At 35.2% G+C, this 18,984-nt stretch overlaps 1 protein-coding gene across 2 annotated transcripts in view; it reads left to right on the top strand.

Moving 5' to 3' along the window:
- FAT4 (FAT atypical cadherin 4) overlaps positions 1 to 18,098 on the top strand; it is a 127,968-nt gene extending 109,870 nt beyond the window's left edge. Inside the window, exons 13-18 of one of the 2 annotated variants that reach the window (XM_058192931.1) lie at positions 1,176 to 1,261; positions 2,911 to 3,090; positions 5,103 to 5,227; positions 5,520 to 5,737; positions 6,920 to 7,181; positions 14,254 to 18,098. In XM_058192931.1, coding sequence (XP_058048914.1) covers positions 1,176 to 1,261; positions 2,911 to 3,090; positions 5,103 to 5,227; positions 5,520 to 5,737; positions 6,920 to 7,181; positions 14,254 to 16,124 — 2,742 coding nt within the window. In that variant the 3' untranslated portion in view covers positions 16,125 to 18,098. The remainder of the gene's footprint in view (positions 1 to 1,175; positions 1,262 to 2,910; positions 3,091 to 5,102; positions 5,228 to 5,519; positions 5,738 to 6,919; positions 7,182 to 14,253) is intronic. The other variant, XM_058192930.1, reaches the window with a different exon arrangement.
- The last annotated feature ends 886 nt before the right edge of the window (positions 18,099 to 18,984 follow it).

The following is an 18,984-nucleotide window of genomic DNA, read 5'->3' as shown; positions in this document are numbered from 1 at the left end:
GGATTCTTGGCTTGTTTGCACCTTTTCTTAAAATGAATATGTGGCAAACCACTCTACTAAAAAGATAATCAGGATTCTAATCAGCCTCTTAATCTTAATTGGGTCCATGATAAAATAACTGCACCATTTTTGAATAACAAGATTGCATGATTTTTATTTGTAATTTAGGGGGATGTTTCACTTTATCTAAAGAGTTTCATATAGACTGATATGAAAATTAAATAGCCATGGAACATTAACTTAACATCAGGTTTTTTTTTTCCTTTGTCATGTAAGTGTTACAGACTGCTACAATATGAAAATGTTGTTTGTTTCTAGAAAAAAAACAGAAAGTTTGTTCCCTTCATTTTATGTTTTTATCCTTGCAAGGATATTATCCTTGCAATGTGTTACTTCACAAAAGGAAAAATACATACCCATACTTTTTTGATGAAAGCACTATGATTTTGTTTCCTGGAAGAAGAACATTGTCTTCTGCCTATTGAATCATTAAGATTAATAAGTATATATGCACTAGGCATGCCAAATTATGCCATTGTATCTGTCTCTTTCCATTTCTGTCTGTAACTTCAAAATACACATTTATTAATATTAATAATAGCAACAGAACTTAATGGGATTTACTTTGAATGGATATGCATAGGAGTGGCCAGAGGCCATATAACCTCTGAAAGGCTGAAGGCCGCATACAACAAAACAACAATTTAACATGTGTGAAGTTATTTTTTTCTTCTTTTAAGGTAATGCCTGAGTTTTTAAATATGTTCAGCATATTGTACAATTTCTACTACAGTTTTTATATTTGTTTTCTTTCTAAAAACGTTCCATCAGTTTTCATCAATAAAATTCAGAGAGAGCTTTTACATAGCTTGAGGACGTCATACAATTGTGAAATACTTGTTATCCTATATATAGGATACAGAGTAAATTTTCTAGGAATAAAGGAAATCATGAGTTTTGTCAGGTGAACATTACATGTATTGTTGACAGCTGATAATATATATACATTAATATATATTTCTTTTTATAATGTATAAAGAACTGTGTTATGGAAACAGACCATCCAAAATCCAATAGCATTCCTTAAATAGTGGAATATTTAATATTAAAATAATTTAAACTTGATTGATTGTTACGTATTAAGCAAAATGTTATTCTTGATTTCAATTTTGTAGGCAGCGTCCTTGACTGTGGACTCTTGCTCTGATGAACAGGAACCAGGCTATTGCACTGTTAGCAATGTGGCTGTGTCTAGTGATTGGTAAAGATAATTTCCTTTAATTTTTCACTATTAGGAACTTTGATTTTATATACTCTGATCCGCAAGAGATTAAAGACTGTTTTGAATAAGGAAAAGATACAAATCTGAACTCATATGAATTATTAATTCAGTTATTGGAGAAAGCAAACTGCCATCCTTTCTCCATTCCTTTCTTTTAGAAATGACTAGAGTTAATATCTGTCATGAAAATGTTCGAAGTACGGATAGTCTTCAATGTATGACCATTTGTTTAACGAAGTCTCTGAAATTATGACCATGGCCTCAATTTAGGCATTTGGCCTAATGGATGTATTTATGAATGTTACAGTGCCCGAGGGTCATTTGATCTCCATTCGTGATAATCCCAGCTGGTTTTGACAAAGTCAGTGCAGGAAACTGGATTTACTTAATGACTAAGTGATTCGCTTAATAATTGCAGGAAAAAAAGTTTATAAAACCGGGTGCAGTCACATGATGGTTCAATGACTGCATTACTTGACAACAGAAGTTCATAATTTTGTGATCATAATTTGAGGACTTTACATACTGTCAAGGTCTATGAGGAGTACAAATTGTTTTATAACAACTACTTAAATAGATGAAATGTATGTATGATTAACCAAATTCTGCATTACTAGCAACATTACTGTTATGCATAATCTATATCAGGAATGATAGACTATTCATTAAATGTTACTACAAATCAGTTGTGACCACTAGGTACTTGATAGATGTTAATCAAACATAATTAAAAATAATGAACAAATATCGATAATTTTACTCATAAGAAAAGTGAATTTGTAAAGCAATAGACAAGGATATTTTTTTAAACTCTGTTTAAAGATGAAACATGAATAGCTCAATAGCCATTTAGAGGCAGAGGTTCACATTAGAGTGAATAAAGGTCAGCAGGAAAAGAGGCTACACTGAGTCCTTTGGGAGATAGAGCGGTATATAAATTTAAATAATAAATAAATAAATAAATAAATAAAGTGTCCTAAGGCATCAAAAATGACAAAGTGATAGAAACGTGAACAAATCTCCACTCTTATTTACTGTATGTGTAAAAAGAAATTGGATTTTGCTTTGTTTGAGCTCCCATCTTGTATTGCAACAACGTAATTGTGTGAATCTTTTGAATTCAATGTTTTTCTTCTAGGTAACATACTGGTATTTGATTTTAAAAGCAATATATATGAATTAAATGCAGAAGAAAAAATATTTATGACAATGTACCCAAAAATGGTTTGAAATCATTGTCATTAATGGCTTGAATTAAATTGAATATAGATAAACCAATTAAAATTAAACTGGTAAAAATATTATTTACTTACATTAATTTCATAGTTGACTTGCATAGTTGACTCACCAGGAATCAAGATTTGGAAAAGAGAGAGGTATTCTTAGTAAAAGATTTGTTGTAATTACTGTTTGATCAAATTCAATCAAAATTAAAAATAAAATGTATATATATAAAATGTAATGTTTATGTTGATTGAAAAAATAGTCTAGCTTTCTCTCTATACAGAGAAAATTTTGTGTTTCATTTAAATAGTTTTTTGTAAATGATATTTTTGTCACAAAAATTACAAATTTGCTTATGTATAATGGTTAGTTACTCTGTTTTCATTCATTCTCCCCACTCATAGGACTTTAGATGTGCAGCCAAACAGAGTAACCATTGGAGGTATCAAATCACTAGACCAAGTCCTTCAAAGAAAAGGACAGGTAGAAAGCTATGATTTTGTGGGTTGCATAATGGAATTTGCAGTCAATGGACGACCCTTGGAACCAAACCAAGCATTGTCAGCTGAACGCATCTTAGATCAGTATGTCATTCTTTGATAAGTATAAAAAAACCTAGATTTTTAGTTATGCTTTTTATAGTTGTAATTTTATTGTGCTATAAATCAGAGGTGAGTAATATGGGACTTCATACTGTATGTAGTTTCCCTCCTTTTTTGCATTTACTTCCACAGGTGAAATTCAGCCGGTTCTCACTGGTTCACCCAAACCGTTAGTAAATTGCTTAGGTAGTTCAGAGATCCAATTAAAAATAAAGTGCAAGAGAGGTTTTTCTCTCTGTCTCTCTCCCTTCAGTTAATAGTTTCACTTAACAGTTGCAGCTGGAATGCAGCTGATACATGCTGAATCAAGTCAATAAACAACAGAAACTGACAGGATTAGGGCAGAGAAACCCATCAATCGCCCATCTAAGGATGGGATTAAACTCTTCCCTTCAGGAAGAAGGACAAGATTACAAACATTTTCATTATAAAGAGTATTAAGTAACCTTTCTGTGATCAGCTGATACTCCCTGGAGTTTCCCAAGACCTTTTATAGCTGCTGCATTGTTGGCTACTTCTTGTTTCTTCCTGGCAGAAAAGATACAGGAGGGGACAGTAATGCAGCTTGAATATACAGGCAGTGAATTTAATGCATGTGTGGTCCAGCAAGCTGTATTGCTTCTGCTGTGAAGCACCCAATTTAGAACATAGAGAACAATAGAGTTGGAAGGGTTAATGGCTTTTGGCAGCACACCCAGGCTTTCAATTAGCCTGAGCAGCTGCTCTTAGTTTCCCTCTCAGCTGCTGTGTTTGCTTTGGGGTTGACTTTTTTTTTAAAGCGGAATGGCTGTTTTTAAGTTTTCTGCATTGTTTTAGCGGTTCCTGGCACTGTCCTTTTGGGGTGTACCTCACTCTTTTTGAAAGCCTCTAGTGATGGAGCACCCACAACTTCTGAAGGCAAGATATTCCATTGGTTGATTGGTCTCACCCTTAGGAAATTTCTCCTTAGTCCTAGGTTGCTTTTCTCTTTGGTTAGTTTCCATCCATTGTTTCTTGTTATGCCTTTTGGTGCTTTGGAAAATAGATTGACTCCCTCATTTTTGTAGAAGCCCTTCAAATTTCCTGACAGAACAATTAATCAGTGGAACAACTTGACTCCAGAAGTTATAAATGCTCCAACACTGGAAGTTTTTAAGAAAAGATTGGATAATCATTTGTCTGAAGTGGTTTAGGGTTTCCTGCCTAAGCAGGGGGTTGGACTAGAAGACCTTCAAGGTCCTTTCCAACTCTGTTATTCTATTCTATTCTAAATATTGGAACAGTGCTATTTTATTGTGAGTTGGACTAAGGAAAAATTTCCTAAGGGTGAGACCAATCAAGTTGGCCATGCCTAGCCAGTCATATGACCCATTTCCCATAGAAAACACTGGGAGCCACAAAATTTGGGCAGGTGTGAATGGTGGGGGTCATATGACTGGGTGGAGTGACATTGAGTTGGCCAGTCCCATGACTACCAAGCCACACCCACCTAGTCACATGACCATCAAGCCATGCCCACCAAACCACACCCACAGAACTGGTAGGGAAAAATTTTTGATTTCCCCACTGTTTACTTCTCTAACTTCACTGTCAGATATCAGACTAGATGCTCTATCTATTGTTCATTATTTTTGTTTCTATTTAATTTTAGTCCCATTTTTCACCATGTTCCTTGATTTTCATTACAAGAGTTTCAAGAACATTTACACTTCAGCTGTTAGGGTAGCATAGCTTATTATTACTTTTTCCTCCAATTTTTAAACCACATTCATTTTCTTTCTTCCTCCCTCAATATACATTCCAGATACGGGATGAATATATAAGGAAAGAATATAAATAATGCATCTGGAGAAATCTTAAGTTCAAATTTCTATAGAAATTACAAATATCACACACTTTTATTAGAAAACAGAGAAGAGACCATATGTGGCATTCCGATTTGCATAAAAATATGGAATAGGTGGATGTACATATATATGTGGCTGAATTGCAATTAAATTACTTTGTTTATTTAGGTGTCCTAGACTAGAAGGAACTTGTGCAATTAACCCTTGTCAACATGGTGGCACATGTCTGGATCATTGGTCATGGCAACAGTGTACTTGTAAAGAAGGACTAACAGGAAAACACTGTGAAAAATGTAAATATAATATTTATTTGTTTTTTTTTCTGATAATTAGCATTTCGATTTTATGTATGGAATGAGTACATAATGATTGGACTCATTCTATCAACATATAGAAAGTTAAATATTATACAAGTAATTCTACAATTAGCAATTGTAGAATTGTTAACAATTGTTAACAAATTAACAATTAAAAAAAGACCTAATATATAGTTGCAGATATTTTACCACTTTTCATCAGGAAAAGGGTAGAAAGCAAACTGTAGATGACAAGAATTTATTAATGAAATATTATTATTTATTTTAGATCTTACAGCTGACACTGCTTTGTCCTTAGAGGGCAAAGGACGTCTTGATTATCATATGAGGCAAAATAGAAAATGGGAGTATATGATGAGATATTATACTGGAAATGCCATTATGGAGCCTCGAAGTATGGGTAGTCTGGAAGTGAAATTCAGGACAAGGAATAAAAGTGGAGTATTAATCCATATTCAGGAAAGCAGCAACTATACTACTGTGAAGGTAAATAAATTTGGTTGGGCAGCTAGCTATGTAATGTTCTTTATGTATTCTGAATTCGTCCTAATTATTTTAGCTTAGAAATACCAGAATGTTGACTAGTGCTGGGCAGAGCTCCAGCTACTAAAACAGCTGAATGATTTGGCTTCTAATCAGTTTTGTCTTGACTCCATGTGTTAGGTATTTGAATGGCAGCTGGAACAATGTTAACCACATATATTCTTAATGAAACATCGGACGCTACAAGTATTCTTCCTTATTCAGATTCCTATAAAAACATCATGTTCCAATTTAGAATCTTTTAAGCATACCAACACCTAAGTCAATTTTCATGTCAAACTTTGTCTTCGGTAAAAACATTTATATTGAGTTCTAGTTAGCCATCTATATCAATACACAGTAAAATGGATTGATAATTGATTAACATGAGAAAGTAATGGATTCACTCCTTACTAATGGCTTCGGTCATATTTGCACCATGCCTTTAAATTGCTCCTGCTATGTGTTCAGATGAGAGAGGGAGGGAGGCAGGGAGGGAGGAAACAGCAGATTTTTAAAGATATTTAATTTGGCTGAGGTACATATTTTTCCTTGTCCATGTCTCTTTCTCTCTTTCTCTCTTTCTCTGTGCCTGTTTTAGTGTTCAGTGCACCATTTCATCGTTTTGTTTAATTTTCCAGACACGCAACAAAGAAAACTTCCACCTCAAGTGTCTTAAAAAATGATGAAATATTGTTCCAGTCAATTTACCGTTAAAAACAGAAAAGCACAGCAAGTCAGCAGTAGATATGTCAGTAATGTAGACAACTAGACATTTGATAATGAGAATGTACAAAGACCTTTTGGAACACAAGCCAAAGTTTTTAGGGATCTTGATGTTCATGATGATGAGTGCATATGAGTGCTACATATGGATTGAAATTTCTGTGGAAATAATATTTCTTCATAAATCTAAAATCAACACAATTTTGAGTTATGGCTATTACTGTACATATTTATAGAATGCGCAAATACTTGAATTGCATAATGTTTGTGGAAAAATTGGAGTAGTTTTGTCCTGCAGTGACTTATGTATCACACTAAAAATTGCTATAGTTTAAACCACTGTACACAAAATATATAGGTATCAAAGTCTTCATCATAAACTTCTACTTCTTAAAAAATTCTCTATTTTTTTAACTGCAGATAAAAAATGGCAAAGTGCAGTATGTTTCTGATGCTGGAGTAGGTGGAAAGGTGGAAAGAAGTATTCCTGAGGCTTATGTTTCTGATGGTCACTGGCATCTTCTGTTAATTGAAAAGAATGGGACTTCCACAGTGATCACTGTTGACAAGATACATAGTCGAGACATTCTACATGTCACACAAGATTTTGGAGGACTAAATGTCTTGACAATTTCTCTTGGTGGGATCCCAGTTAACCAGATTTCTAGAAGCAGTGAACCAGGTAAAAAGAAAAATAATAACATGAATGGTCAATCACAGATAAGGGATATATGGTAATAATACAAATGCAGAAGCAGTTAATACAAGGCTATCTTAATTTAAAATAGCAGAGGGACTGAATAAGCATCCAAAGTTCCAGAGTCCATTTATGCATTATATAAGATTCCTTGTCTTCCCAGAATTTCTGTGGAAATTGAAGTCCTGAAAAGCACTGGTCCTGAATTGCATCATAATAGTGTAACAAAAATATTTTGTAAACTTAGTCTGTATCGCCAAAAGGGGAAGAATTACTTTTATTTAATTTTATGATATTTTGGAGTATTCAATAGTGCAGTCTTTTCAGCAACAATTTTCTAATAATTCATTTAACCAGAAGCCATACATTGTAATTTTTAATCTTCTATACTGTGCTAAAACAGCTTCTTTGTTATTATATTTTTCCCAGGTTTATTTTAAAATATATTGAATTAATTCATATTCAGATACTAAGGACTAACAAAAGCAGTATAGCTGATGTTTTAGATTTATTTATATTAAAATTGTCTATTTTAAGGAATTTTCACCATATAAGGAATTTGTTGAAATGTTATTCTTCTTTTTTCACTGGGTATAATATAAATAATTAAATCAACAATAACCTCAATTCTTATAAGGTGTGATGTGAATAAAACCAACTTTCCCTCCAACATTAATGGTTTTAAGATTGGACAACCATTTGTCTGAAATGGTATAGAGCAGGGGTGTCAAACTGATGGCCTGCGGACCAGATGCGTCACATTCAGGCCATGCCCATCCCAGCTCCATGAATGGGAAAAACTGTCATGAAACATCACGTGATGGCAAGTTTGACACCCATGGTATAGAGATTCTTGCTTGAGCAGGGAGTTGGACTAGAAGTCCTCCAAGGTCCCTTCCAACTCTATTATTCTGTTAACATATATTGATTAGTCAAATGTACCTCCTACTTTAACATGCAATAAGCCTGCGGGATATTTCCCCCCTCCCACCCCAGTGTAATGGATGTTCCATGTTAAAAAGCTACAAGAATCTGCCATTCTGTAAATTCCATTTTTATACCAAGTTGTCTTAATATTGAATTGCACTTCATATGCCATGCCAAAGATTTATAGAAAGTTATAACTGCATGAACTTGTATGTTCATAAATATTAACAGAACAAATTAAGTTATACAGTAACTGCATGAACTTGTATGTTCATAAATATCAACAGAAAAAATTAAGCAAAAATTAGTATATAACAATTCAAGATATATACAAAGGTAATGAAGAAAAACACATCTGAAGAAAAATGTTCTGGGAAATTTACCACTGCACAGTAAAAATTACTTAGTATCCATCTCTTTAGATTACATTACAAATCCCTAAAATTCTTTGAAATACTTCTGAAACCTAGAGATATTATTCTTCATTTCAATCACAATTCAAGAGAAATCATTGTCTTCTTTTTTTCAATTGATTTGAAAATTTTCAGTTGAATGCCTTCAGTAAAATAAATAGTATTTCTTGTTAGTGTTATGCAGACTTAATGATACAAGGGTGAGTTGATTCAGTCCATGACATGTATAGTTCATCTATGTTCAAAGTGCATATAATACAATATTGTTTAATCTTCATGTCATATATGTGCATATATGCAGATATCAGCTCAAACATTACATAGTTTGTGGGTATATTGAATGCTCATTTGTTTGTAGCTGTCATTGTGGACATTTCTAGTTGGGACCAGAGTAGGATACCTTTCTGCCAAAGTATATTCTCCAGTTCAGTTCAGCTTCCTTTGCTTAATCTGTATTAGTGTTTGAGATAAAGACTACTCCATTTGGGCTGGCTGGTTGTGAGCTAATTAATCATATTTAGCCCTGTAGACAAGCCAACCACAAAAGGCAACAGCAAAGACATAGTTTTATTATTTAATATAATATGTACACCTTGTCCCCAAGCCTCAGGTCACGACCTACTTCCAGCCTTGGGCAATTTAGAACAGGGCTGTGGATGTGGCAGGTGAGTGTGTTTGCACACCATCCTCACTTGCGTAAACAGTGAGGGACCGTGTGTGCACATGCGCCATTTGCGCAAGCTGCTTGTGCAGATGGAGCTGTGTACATGCACGCTTGTCAAAAACTCACACTGAACCACCACCGCCTGCTGGTCTGCAAAGCTAAAAAGGTTGTGGAACTCTGATATATATCTACTCCTTTAATACAATTCCAGTACAAACCATTAGGTATCTTCATGACTGATCAGAATGAGGCAGGTCAAAACCAGGTGATTTGGAAAAAGGATCACTAATGACATGCCACAAGAAGATAGCTTGAACCATTCCTTTTGCCAGACATTGTCAAAATTATACTGGGTAGATGTTAAATGAGTAGCTGTTTTTCATAATGGCCTATGGAATTTCAATCTTGTGCTGGACTGTACAGTATCCTGGTGAATAGTGAGGGCCTTATTGTTCAGATCCTTTGCTATAGCTGGATGAGATCTTATTGTCTTCTAATGTGGGGCAGCATGAGATTGCTAAGTACTTGTAACCAACACACAGGAGTGAGATGCAATGTGCCAGGTATGATATGCGTTGTCTGGCAGAGTTGGACATCAACCATGTGAGTATTGGCTGCTGTTAAGACACATATTGGCGCAATATTTAGCTGTGGAATAAACCAAAGCCAAGACTGCTTGTTTGTAGGGTTTTAGCCTCAGCATTCCAAGATGTTCCAGCCATGATCCATGGTGCTTTCTTACTAAAACAAACAGAACAATCTGTCTTAACTGAAACTGCTACGAATGTGTTTTAAGAAACTTGTGTGTTGTCATTCCTACTAATACTGACAGGGCAAAACAGTAGTGTATAAAAGAGAGCAAAACCCAATCTCCACTAGCACAGATGATGTTACCTAGTTTGGTAGTGAAATTACTGCAAGAAAACAGCCAAGTTTAGAGAACACCAAGGACCCCATAGCTCAACCCTGAGCTAAAAATATTCTTTTCTATCAGTTAAAAAAATCAAGTGTCAAAAAATATGCCACAGACTAGCACTGGGCAGAGAAGCAAAAAAAAAAAAAGGGGGGGGAGGGGGGGCTTGGAAAATAAATTCAAATGCAGTGATTATAACTGCAAAGATCAATTCATGCAGGCTAGGATGTATATGAAAGTGAATCTAGAGTTTTCACTGCAAGAATAAAGACCAGGTTCACATGATCATGCTTTATAGAAATGGCTATAATATTGGGAAAGGGGAAAGGAAAGGAAAAAAAAGGCAGTCAGCAGTAAGATGGGTGAATTCAGTTACAGCAATGATGGATGCATTATTGGAAGATATGAAGGCTCAGGCTTGGAACACAGCATCCTGAGAAAATCTAATTTTGTGGTCACAAATGATGGCCACAAAAATGACTTGAAGGCCCATAATTATCATTACGGGAAAGGGAAAACACGGAAAGTCAATTTAGAATAACAAATCTAAAAAAATATATGTAACTTTACTATCTTCATCGGTTCACACTTTCACTCCAAATAGTGTTTATTTTCCCATGGTCCTTGGCCTCACATAATTTGCAACTTGTGGAATGGGCAGAAAACCATTCCTGTATCATTATACAGTAGACCCAGGGTGAATGGGCTACCACTATCTCAGATGAACTACAACCGATCCCAAGAGGCATGAAATATATCTTAGTCTACACAACACAGCTAATTATGTTTAGATGATACTAGAATCCTGTAGGATTGTGATTCTACATGCCTCCTACGTTCTCACCCACACAGATATTCATCAACCACACCAGGAAGAAACAATTACTCATATTACTTTTCTTGGTTTAATATGCCCACATTTAAGAAAAATAAATTTTATTTCAAATTCCCTGCTTTTTTTCTACTCATAATTGATTAAAATAAGCAAGTCTGTAAGGTTATTCACTCACTACTTGCACAGAAATGAAGCTGATGGAAGTAAGATGCTAGAGGATTTAGCAATAGCAATAGCATTTAGACTTATATACTGCTTCAGAGCCGTCCCTGAGCAATTTGCAGAGTCAACATATTGCCCACAACAATCTGGATCCTCATTTTACCAACCTCAGAAAGATGGAAGGATGAGTCAACCTTGAGCCAGTGAGGATAGAATCCTGGCAGTCAGCAGAATTAGCCTGCAATACTGCCTTCTAACCACTGCACCGGATGGCTACTGGTCCATTTAAATGGAAAAAAACAGCTGATTGAAGGAAGATCAACAGCTGAACTGAAGAACTGAATTATAGGCTCTTTCCTTCTCTTGCTGAATTATGGGCTCTTTCCTTCTCAGCAGGATTCTGACTAGCATGTTTCAAATCCAAATATGGACTTTATTACAAATTTATTGTCTTTTTGGAAGAAAACAGTTTTTTATTTTATGTTCTCAGAAAAGTTTTCTTCAGATTCCACTTTTTCACAAAGTATCCATCCATCAGAAAGGACACCTACAAAATAATGTTTACTTTTCAGTCCTAAAAAGAGTTTTAATTACTCAGTAATTAATTCACATACAATGTATGTAAGTTGTTACTGTTGTTCCTTCAACTCAGTCTTGACTCCTGATGAATGCCTGGACAAGTCCCTGAAGTTTTCCTGGCAACACTTTTGCAAACTGTTTGCCATTATCATTTTCCTAAAGTTGGCAGAAAATGACTGATGCAAAGTCATGCAACCATCTTCTGTGCCTAACTTACCCATTGGCTTTAATCATCACAGAACACCAATGTGATCTACTACATTACAAGAGCTTTAAATGAATTTGCATTCTTTTGTTGCTTCTATATACAGTTGGATACATTGGCTATTCAGTGTTCCCTTAAGACGGTTCAAAAACAGTATCAAAATCTAAGGATCAATATGACTGGTACTTAATAAATAATAATTATTAAATTGTTGTTTGACTCAAACTGGTTTTTGTCCATTAAACATTGCCAAATAATTGTCCCAAAAATGAGTTTGTGAAAAAAATTGCTTGTCTCATTTCAAGCTACAAACCAGAGGATTAATAAATAGGAAGACAGTGCATGGATTACTTTTTTCATTTTGACTGTAGCTAAGTTAAAACCAAAAGAAAAAAACAACATCCTAGGAAAAACAATGCATATGATTTGAAGAAACAAGAAGTCAAGTCAAGGTGTTTTTTTTAAATTTCAAAACCTGATAGAGTTACTTTGATATAATGATGGAGCATGGTGGCTCACTTGGTTAGAACAGTGGGTTGGAGGTTAGCAAGCCTATGTTTGAGATACGAGTGTTTCTGCATGGTGGGACGAGGTCCCATCATCCGCTCAAGCTTCTTAATAGCAACATGAAAGGAGCTCCCATGTGTGTCCCCGAGGCAACGGTGATATCACCAGCTAATCTTTTCAATTAGGAAACACCTTAAAAGGTACCTGTGACACAAACAGGATGAGGATACAATAATAATCATCTAAATGCATTCTAATCCCTAAATGTAAAATAAAAAAATCCAGTCCCAGCCATGAAATCAACTGGGTAATTTTGGGCCTGTGAGGAACATAGGAGGAGGAAAGTGTGTTGGATATGTTCACTACTACCTATTAATTGCAAAATAATAAAGGCAGGATACAAACAAATCTTAAATTAAAAGCAAAAACAGCACCCACATTTAAATGAGATTTTATTCATTTTATTCTGTTTATTAATGTAAACCAGGCAACCTATGCCTTGTTGGGTCATAATTTCAGAAATATTTCTTTACCAAGTTCTTCAATGCCTTCATAAGAGCTTCTAATGTAACTTCTTTTATGGAAAACTTTGGATATATTTAGAGATGTTTCTACCTTGAAAATAACTAATGTTGAACTGTATTATACAGTAATCCTTGATTTATGACCACAATTGAGCCCAAAATTTATGTTGCTAAGTGAGAAATTTGTTAAGTGAGTTTTGCCCCATTTTACGGCTTTTCTTGCCACATTTGTTAAGTGAATCACTGCAGCTGTTAAATCAATAACACAGTTGTTAAATGAATGTGGTTTCTCCATTGAGTTTGCTTGTCAGACGGTTGCAAAAAGTGATCATGCAACCCTGGGACACTGCAACCGTCATAAATATGAGTCAATTGTCAAGCTTCTGAATGTAGATCAGGTGAACATGGGTATGCTGCAACAGTCACAGGTGTGAAAAATGGTCGTAAGTCACCTTTTTCAGTGCCGTTGTAAATTTGCTGTTGTAAATGCACTTGAGCTACTTTGCTTCAAAACATTTTACTCTATGGTGCACTGTTTTGGCCATTAAAGGTTACAGGAATCAGAATTTTAGTTGTATATAGATTTAAAATAGTTTTTGAGAGAGTATACATGGTTTTTTGATGATGCCAGATGCCGAGGGATTTACACTATTTGTTTGTTTGTTTGTTTGTTTTTTATATCCTGTCTTTATGTTTTGTATAAATAACTCAAAGTGGCAAGCAAACCTAATCTTTCTGCCTCCTATTTTGGGATTGAGCTGAGAGAGGGTGACTGGCCCAATGCCATTTAGCTGGTTTTCATGATTAAGGAAGGACTAGAATTCACAGTTTCCTGGTTTCTAGCCTGGTGCCTTCACCCAAAACTGATTATGCTATGTTACTGACTTTCTGTAAGTGCTAAACATTCAAATTTAGTGTTGATTAAAGTTGTTCCAATCCCTACCTAATTGACATAAATATAGATCCAGTTTGGTTTAGTGGTTACATCATTAGGCAAAAAGTCCCATGAAAGCCAGCAAAATATCTTCGGCCCAATCTCTCTCTCTCAGCCCAACTCACCTCACAAGGTTTTTGTTGCGGGGAAAACAGGATAATGAATGTCTCTTGGATATTTGCCCCCTTGAGTTATGTGAAAAAAATAAAAAGGTAGGAAATAAAGTTTATATGAGAGATATATTTAGTAGGTTTATTTTGTTTTAGGATCTGACATATAAATCCCATTTGATGATTATTGCTTTATAAAATTATTTTTATCCATTAGATTGTCAATTAAAATGGTTAAATTAGTTAAACTGCAACTTTCAAATCCATTTTTTCTATTTTCTTAGATTTTGATGGATGCATTGCCTACCTGAAATATGGTGAAGAAAGCCTTCCCTTCACAGGACAACATAGCCTTGCTACCATATCTAAATCAGATTCCTCTGTGAAGATTGGATGTCGTGGTCCCAACATCTGTGCCAGCAATCCTTGTAGAGGAGAACTAATGTGCATTAACCAGTGGTATACATATGAATGTGTTCATCCTGGAGCCTGTGCATCTAACCCCTGTCAAAATGGAGGTACTTGTGAACCTGATGAAAGAGCTGGATTTATTTGCAGTTGTCCAGAATCACACACTGGAACAACATGTGAAATACTAGTTGTGTGCCTTGGTGTCATATGTGCCCAGGGACATGTATGCAAGGCAGGGATAAATGGTGCCTATGTATGTATCCCTCAGCTCTATCCAGCTGAACTTTCTTTACCACTATGGGCTGTTCCCGCCATTGTGTGCAGCTGTGCTACTTTGTTGGCATTGCTTGTGCTTAGCTTGATCCTCTGCAATCAGTGCAAAGGAAAGAAGGCGAAAGTTCCAAAAGAAGAGAAGAAAACAAAGGAAAAGAAAAAGAAGGGCAGCGAGAACGATGCGTTTGATGATCCTGATAATATACCGCCCTATGGTGATGATATGACCATCCGGAAGCAACCTGAAGGAAACCCAAAACCTGACATAATCGAAAGAGAAAATCCTTATCTCATATTTGATGAAACAGATATATCACACAACACAGAGACTATACCTAGTGCTCCTCTAGCCTCCCCGGAAGCAGAGATAGAACACTATGACATTGATAATGCAAGCAGTATAGCTCCTTCAGATGCAGACATCATTCAGCATTATAAGCAGTTCAGAAGTCATACTCCTAAATTTTCCATTCAAAGGCACAGTCCATTAGGGTTTGCAAGACAGTCGCCTATGCCCTTGGGAGCAAGTAGCTTAACCTACCAGCCTTCATATAGTCAGGGTCTAAGGACGACTTCACTAAATCATTCTGCTTGCCCTACACCAAACCATCTTTCTCGTCATAGTCCTGCTCCGTTCTCCAAAGCATCCACTTTCTACAGAAATAGTCCAGCAAGGGAAATGCATCTTTCTATAAGAGAAGGGAGCCCTTTAGAAATGCACAATGAAGTCTGCCACACTGCTATCTTTAATTATCCCAGTAGACTAGGGAGAAGAAGCAAGAGTCCTCAAATGATGACAGGTCATAGTTCCAGGCCTGGAAGTCGCTTAAAGCAACCAATAGGACAAATTTCCCTCGAAAGTGGTCCTCCTGTAGGGCTTTCTATTGAAGAGGTGGAAAGGCTTAACACTCCACGCCCTAGAAATCCAAGTATCTGCAGTGCTGATCATGGAAGATCTTCTTCTGAGGAAGACTGCCGAAGGCCTCTGTCAAGAACAAGAAATCCAGCTGATGGTATTCCAGCTCCAGAATCATCATCTGACAGTGATTCCCATGACTCTTTTACATGTTCTGAGATGGAGTATGATCGCGAAAAACCCATGGTGTATACTTCAAGAATGCCCAAACTATCTCAAGTTAATGAATCAGATGCTGATGATGAAGACAATTATGGTGCTAGACTTAAGCCTAGGAGATATCCAGGCCGCAGGGGAGAGGGTGGTGGTCCTGTAGGTGCACAAGCACCTGCCCCTGCATCCAGCATTAATGATACTTCTCCTTTGAAACTTGGACCTCAAGGAGGGAACTTCAACTGGGACAACCTTTTGAACTGGGGCCCTGGATTTGGGCATTATGTGGATGTTTTTAAAGATTTAGCATCTCTTCCAGAAAAGACAGCAACAAATGTAAGTGAAGAGTGCAGAAATGGTACAACGCAACCAAAAGATGGAGAAGCTGAACAGTATGTATAGAACTTTGTACTGACATTATCAAAATACAAATACATAAAATACTCAAGCCATTTTATCAGTGTAGATAAAAAAGGACACACTTTGTTTTAGCCAGGGCCAGTGGTTAGACACATTTAAAATAATTGCAACTATGCTGCTGAGAAGGACAAATACTTTTTTTGTTGTTTTATTTAATTACAATTGGTTAAATTTGTTTCTACTGCATGCATTATATTTTCAAGCAAAATATCTTATATGTGGCATCTGGATCTTTATCCTTTATTTCTTGTTTGGTTTGTGATTTTTAAATTAAGAATGATTAGTTCTAAAAATGGCTGCAAAATGTTTTGTTGTGAAGGGAGTGTTTGTACACAAGTTGAATATGTTGTTTTGAAATGTAAAAATATCAACTATGTTGATTTGTTGAGAGAAGCAATTTTGCAGATGCTGAATGAAGGAATGAAATTATTGTATTCTCCCTGAAACTATATTTTCTATCCTTCAGTTGCTCAAATCTGAATATTGCAAAGAATGATAAGCTTAAGCTTATTATTGTTTCATGTTCAAGAGGTCCTGTTAACCAGTTCAAGCTCATGAGCACTTTAGGATTGCATTATTTTTGACAAGGATGTGTGAGAACTTCTGAATGATTTTTTTCCTTGTTTCCCCAAATTGCAGTATTTTTAGCTTGTATGGAAACTGATACACATTATAAAATTGAACAGATAACAGAGTTTATAGAACAGATAATGTGGCCAAACGCAAAGTGAGAATAGAAAACTGTTTTGGTTCCAAATTAATGCCAACTTGAATAATAACTTTGGAATGACAAACCACCCTATTGATATTTCAGTTCTGTCATCTGGAGAAATGAGAAGATGCTATAACTAATAAAAATGATGACTCTAACTCACAGGGGGCATAATGGGGATTATTTGCCTAAATATTAAAAAGGTATATAGCACGATACTAAGCATTATTATGGTTATTATTCTAAGCACTGCCTTCCTGCAGGACTTTTGAGTGATCTTTGTGTTACACTGCAGAGTATTCTGTGATAGAAGATTTTGAAATAAACATATTTATTAAAAAATATAAGTTGTTGCACTCTTGGAACAGGAGACCAGTTTTAAAAATGTACTCATAGTGCAGTCATAGAAGAGTCTACTCAAGATCAAGTTCCATCAAATTCAGCATGTACAAAGTTGAAGCCTGGGTTGTAATTTCACTTCCTATCCCAGGGGGTAAAATCATCTAAACTTAGTGAGAATTGCTTTTGAGTAGCTGTGTATGATTGCTCTATTAGTAATGCAATACAGATACTCTAGTATGAAAGATATACATATGGAATCAGCTATGAACAGCAGAAATAACTTTTATCTTTAAAATGCATTGTGAAAATATGGGAGCACAGTCTGTTTCTGACTGTGCTTTTATGTATTTTAAAGACAAAAACAGAATGTTATGAGTATTTGTATGCAGCATTCTTTATTTGTATGATACATATATGTATTTTGCTCAGGTATTCATAACTGAGTATAAAGTTTATCCTAAGAAGTTTATCCTAAGAATTGATTCTGTAATAAGGGGAATCCTAAATGTCACTTATAAAAGGTAATATTTTTAAACATCTCTGTTTTAAATTTGGGGGATTATACAATGCCCTTATGTTTCCATGAAGCTTCTATTATACTGTGTTAAAAATGTGGGAGGGGGGTTTGGGAGTGGGTTGTTTCTTGTTAATATTTTCTCTTCCATTCTTTCCGCCTGTTTCTTAATCTAAATTCTGTTTTTGGTATCAATGTTTTCCTATACAGAATAGTTTTCTTACTTTCAGGAAAAGTAAGAAAAATACTCTTTTTTTACATTTGTTACTTCTGTAACATTCATTTTTTCACATTTTGATAAAATTGTAACAGACCATATGCTTTTTAAGTGTACAATGCCAATAATAGAATTAAAATATTTATTTAAAATATATTGTGTGCAGTAATGGAAACAAGTGATCATGCAATTTAACAACATCTCTAGTATATTTAAAGAGCACTAAGTTGTCATTTTGGCTAGAGACCCAGAGACTTCTAGTTCTAATACCATGAGCTTTGACCAATCACTTTCAGTCCTACAAAGAAAACAATGGCAAACCTTTGGGAAATCATGCCAAGAAAACTAAAAGGACTAGTCCAGGCAGTCACAGTGTTGAAAGGCACAGCCCCCCCTCCAAAAAAAAAAAAAAAAAAAGCCTAGAGCAGAATTCCAGATGGTAGACAGTTATCCACTCATTAGTGCAACATTCACATGCAAAGAATATTGGTTAAATAGAAAACAAGTTTAGATATACCACATTCTGTACCAATATCATGAACTATAATGAGTCACCTGAAGGTACAAGAAATATATAAACTTTGAGCTGGGCAGGACAATATCATTTAAGTCAGCATTTCCAATGGAAAGTATCTATCACCTTCTAGTAATTGAAATAATCTATCAATAAAGCCAATAGCAATTTTCTATTGTATTTCTAAGCTGTGTATCAGATGTGAAAAAGAAAGTACACCCTCTTTTAGTTATATGGTTTTACGTATCAAGACATAGTAAAAATCATAAGAATTATTAACAGGTAAATCATTAAAAGGTAAATAAAATCTCAGATGATCAACAGCATATGACATTTTAATATATCACCATTTATTTTACAAAAAGAAGACCTGCTAAAGATTACATGATTTTTACTATGTCCTGATACATAAAACCCTAGAACTCGAAAAGAGTGTATTTTCTTTTTCATGTGACTATATATGGTATATTGTAGTATACATTTAGCACCATGAATGTAACTTTTAAGTCCTGTTCAGATGCTTGACAAACAATGTGGCATCAG

This window comes from Ahaetulla prasina, chromosome 8 (genome assembly GCF_028640845.1).
Source record: "Ahaetulla prasina isolate Xishuangbanna chromosome 8, ASM2864084v1, whole genome shotgun sequence".
NCBI classification, from domain to species: domain Eukaryota; kingdom Metazoa; phylum Chordata; class Lepidosauria; order Squamata; family Colubridae; genus Ahaetulla; species Ahaetulla prasina.
This window is presented reverse-complemented; position numbering and strand designations above follow the sequence as displayed.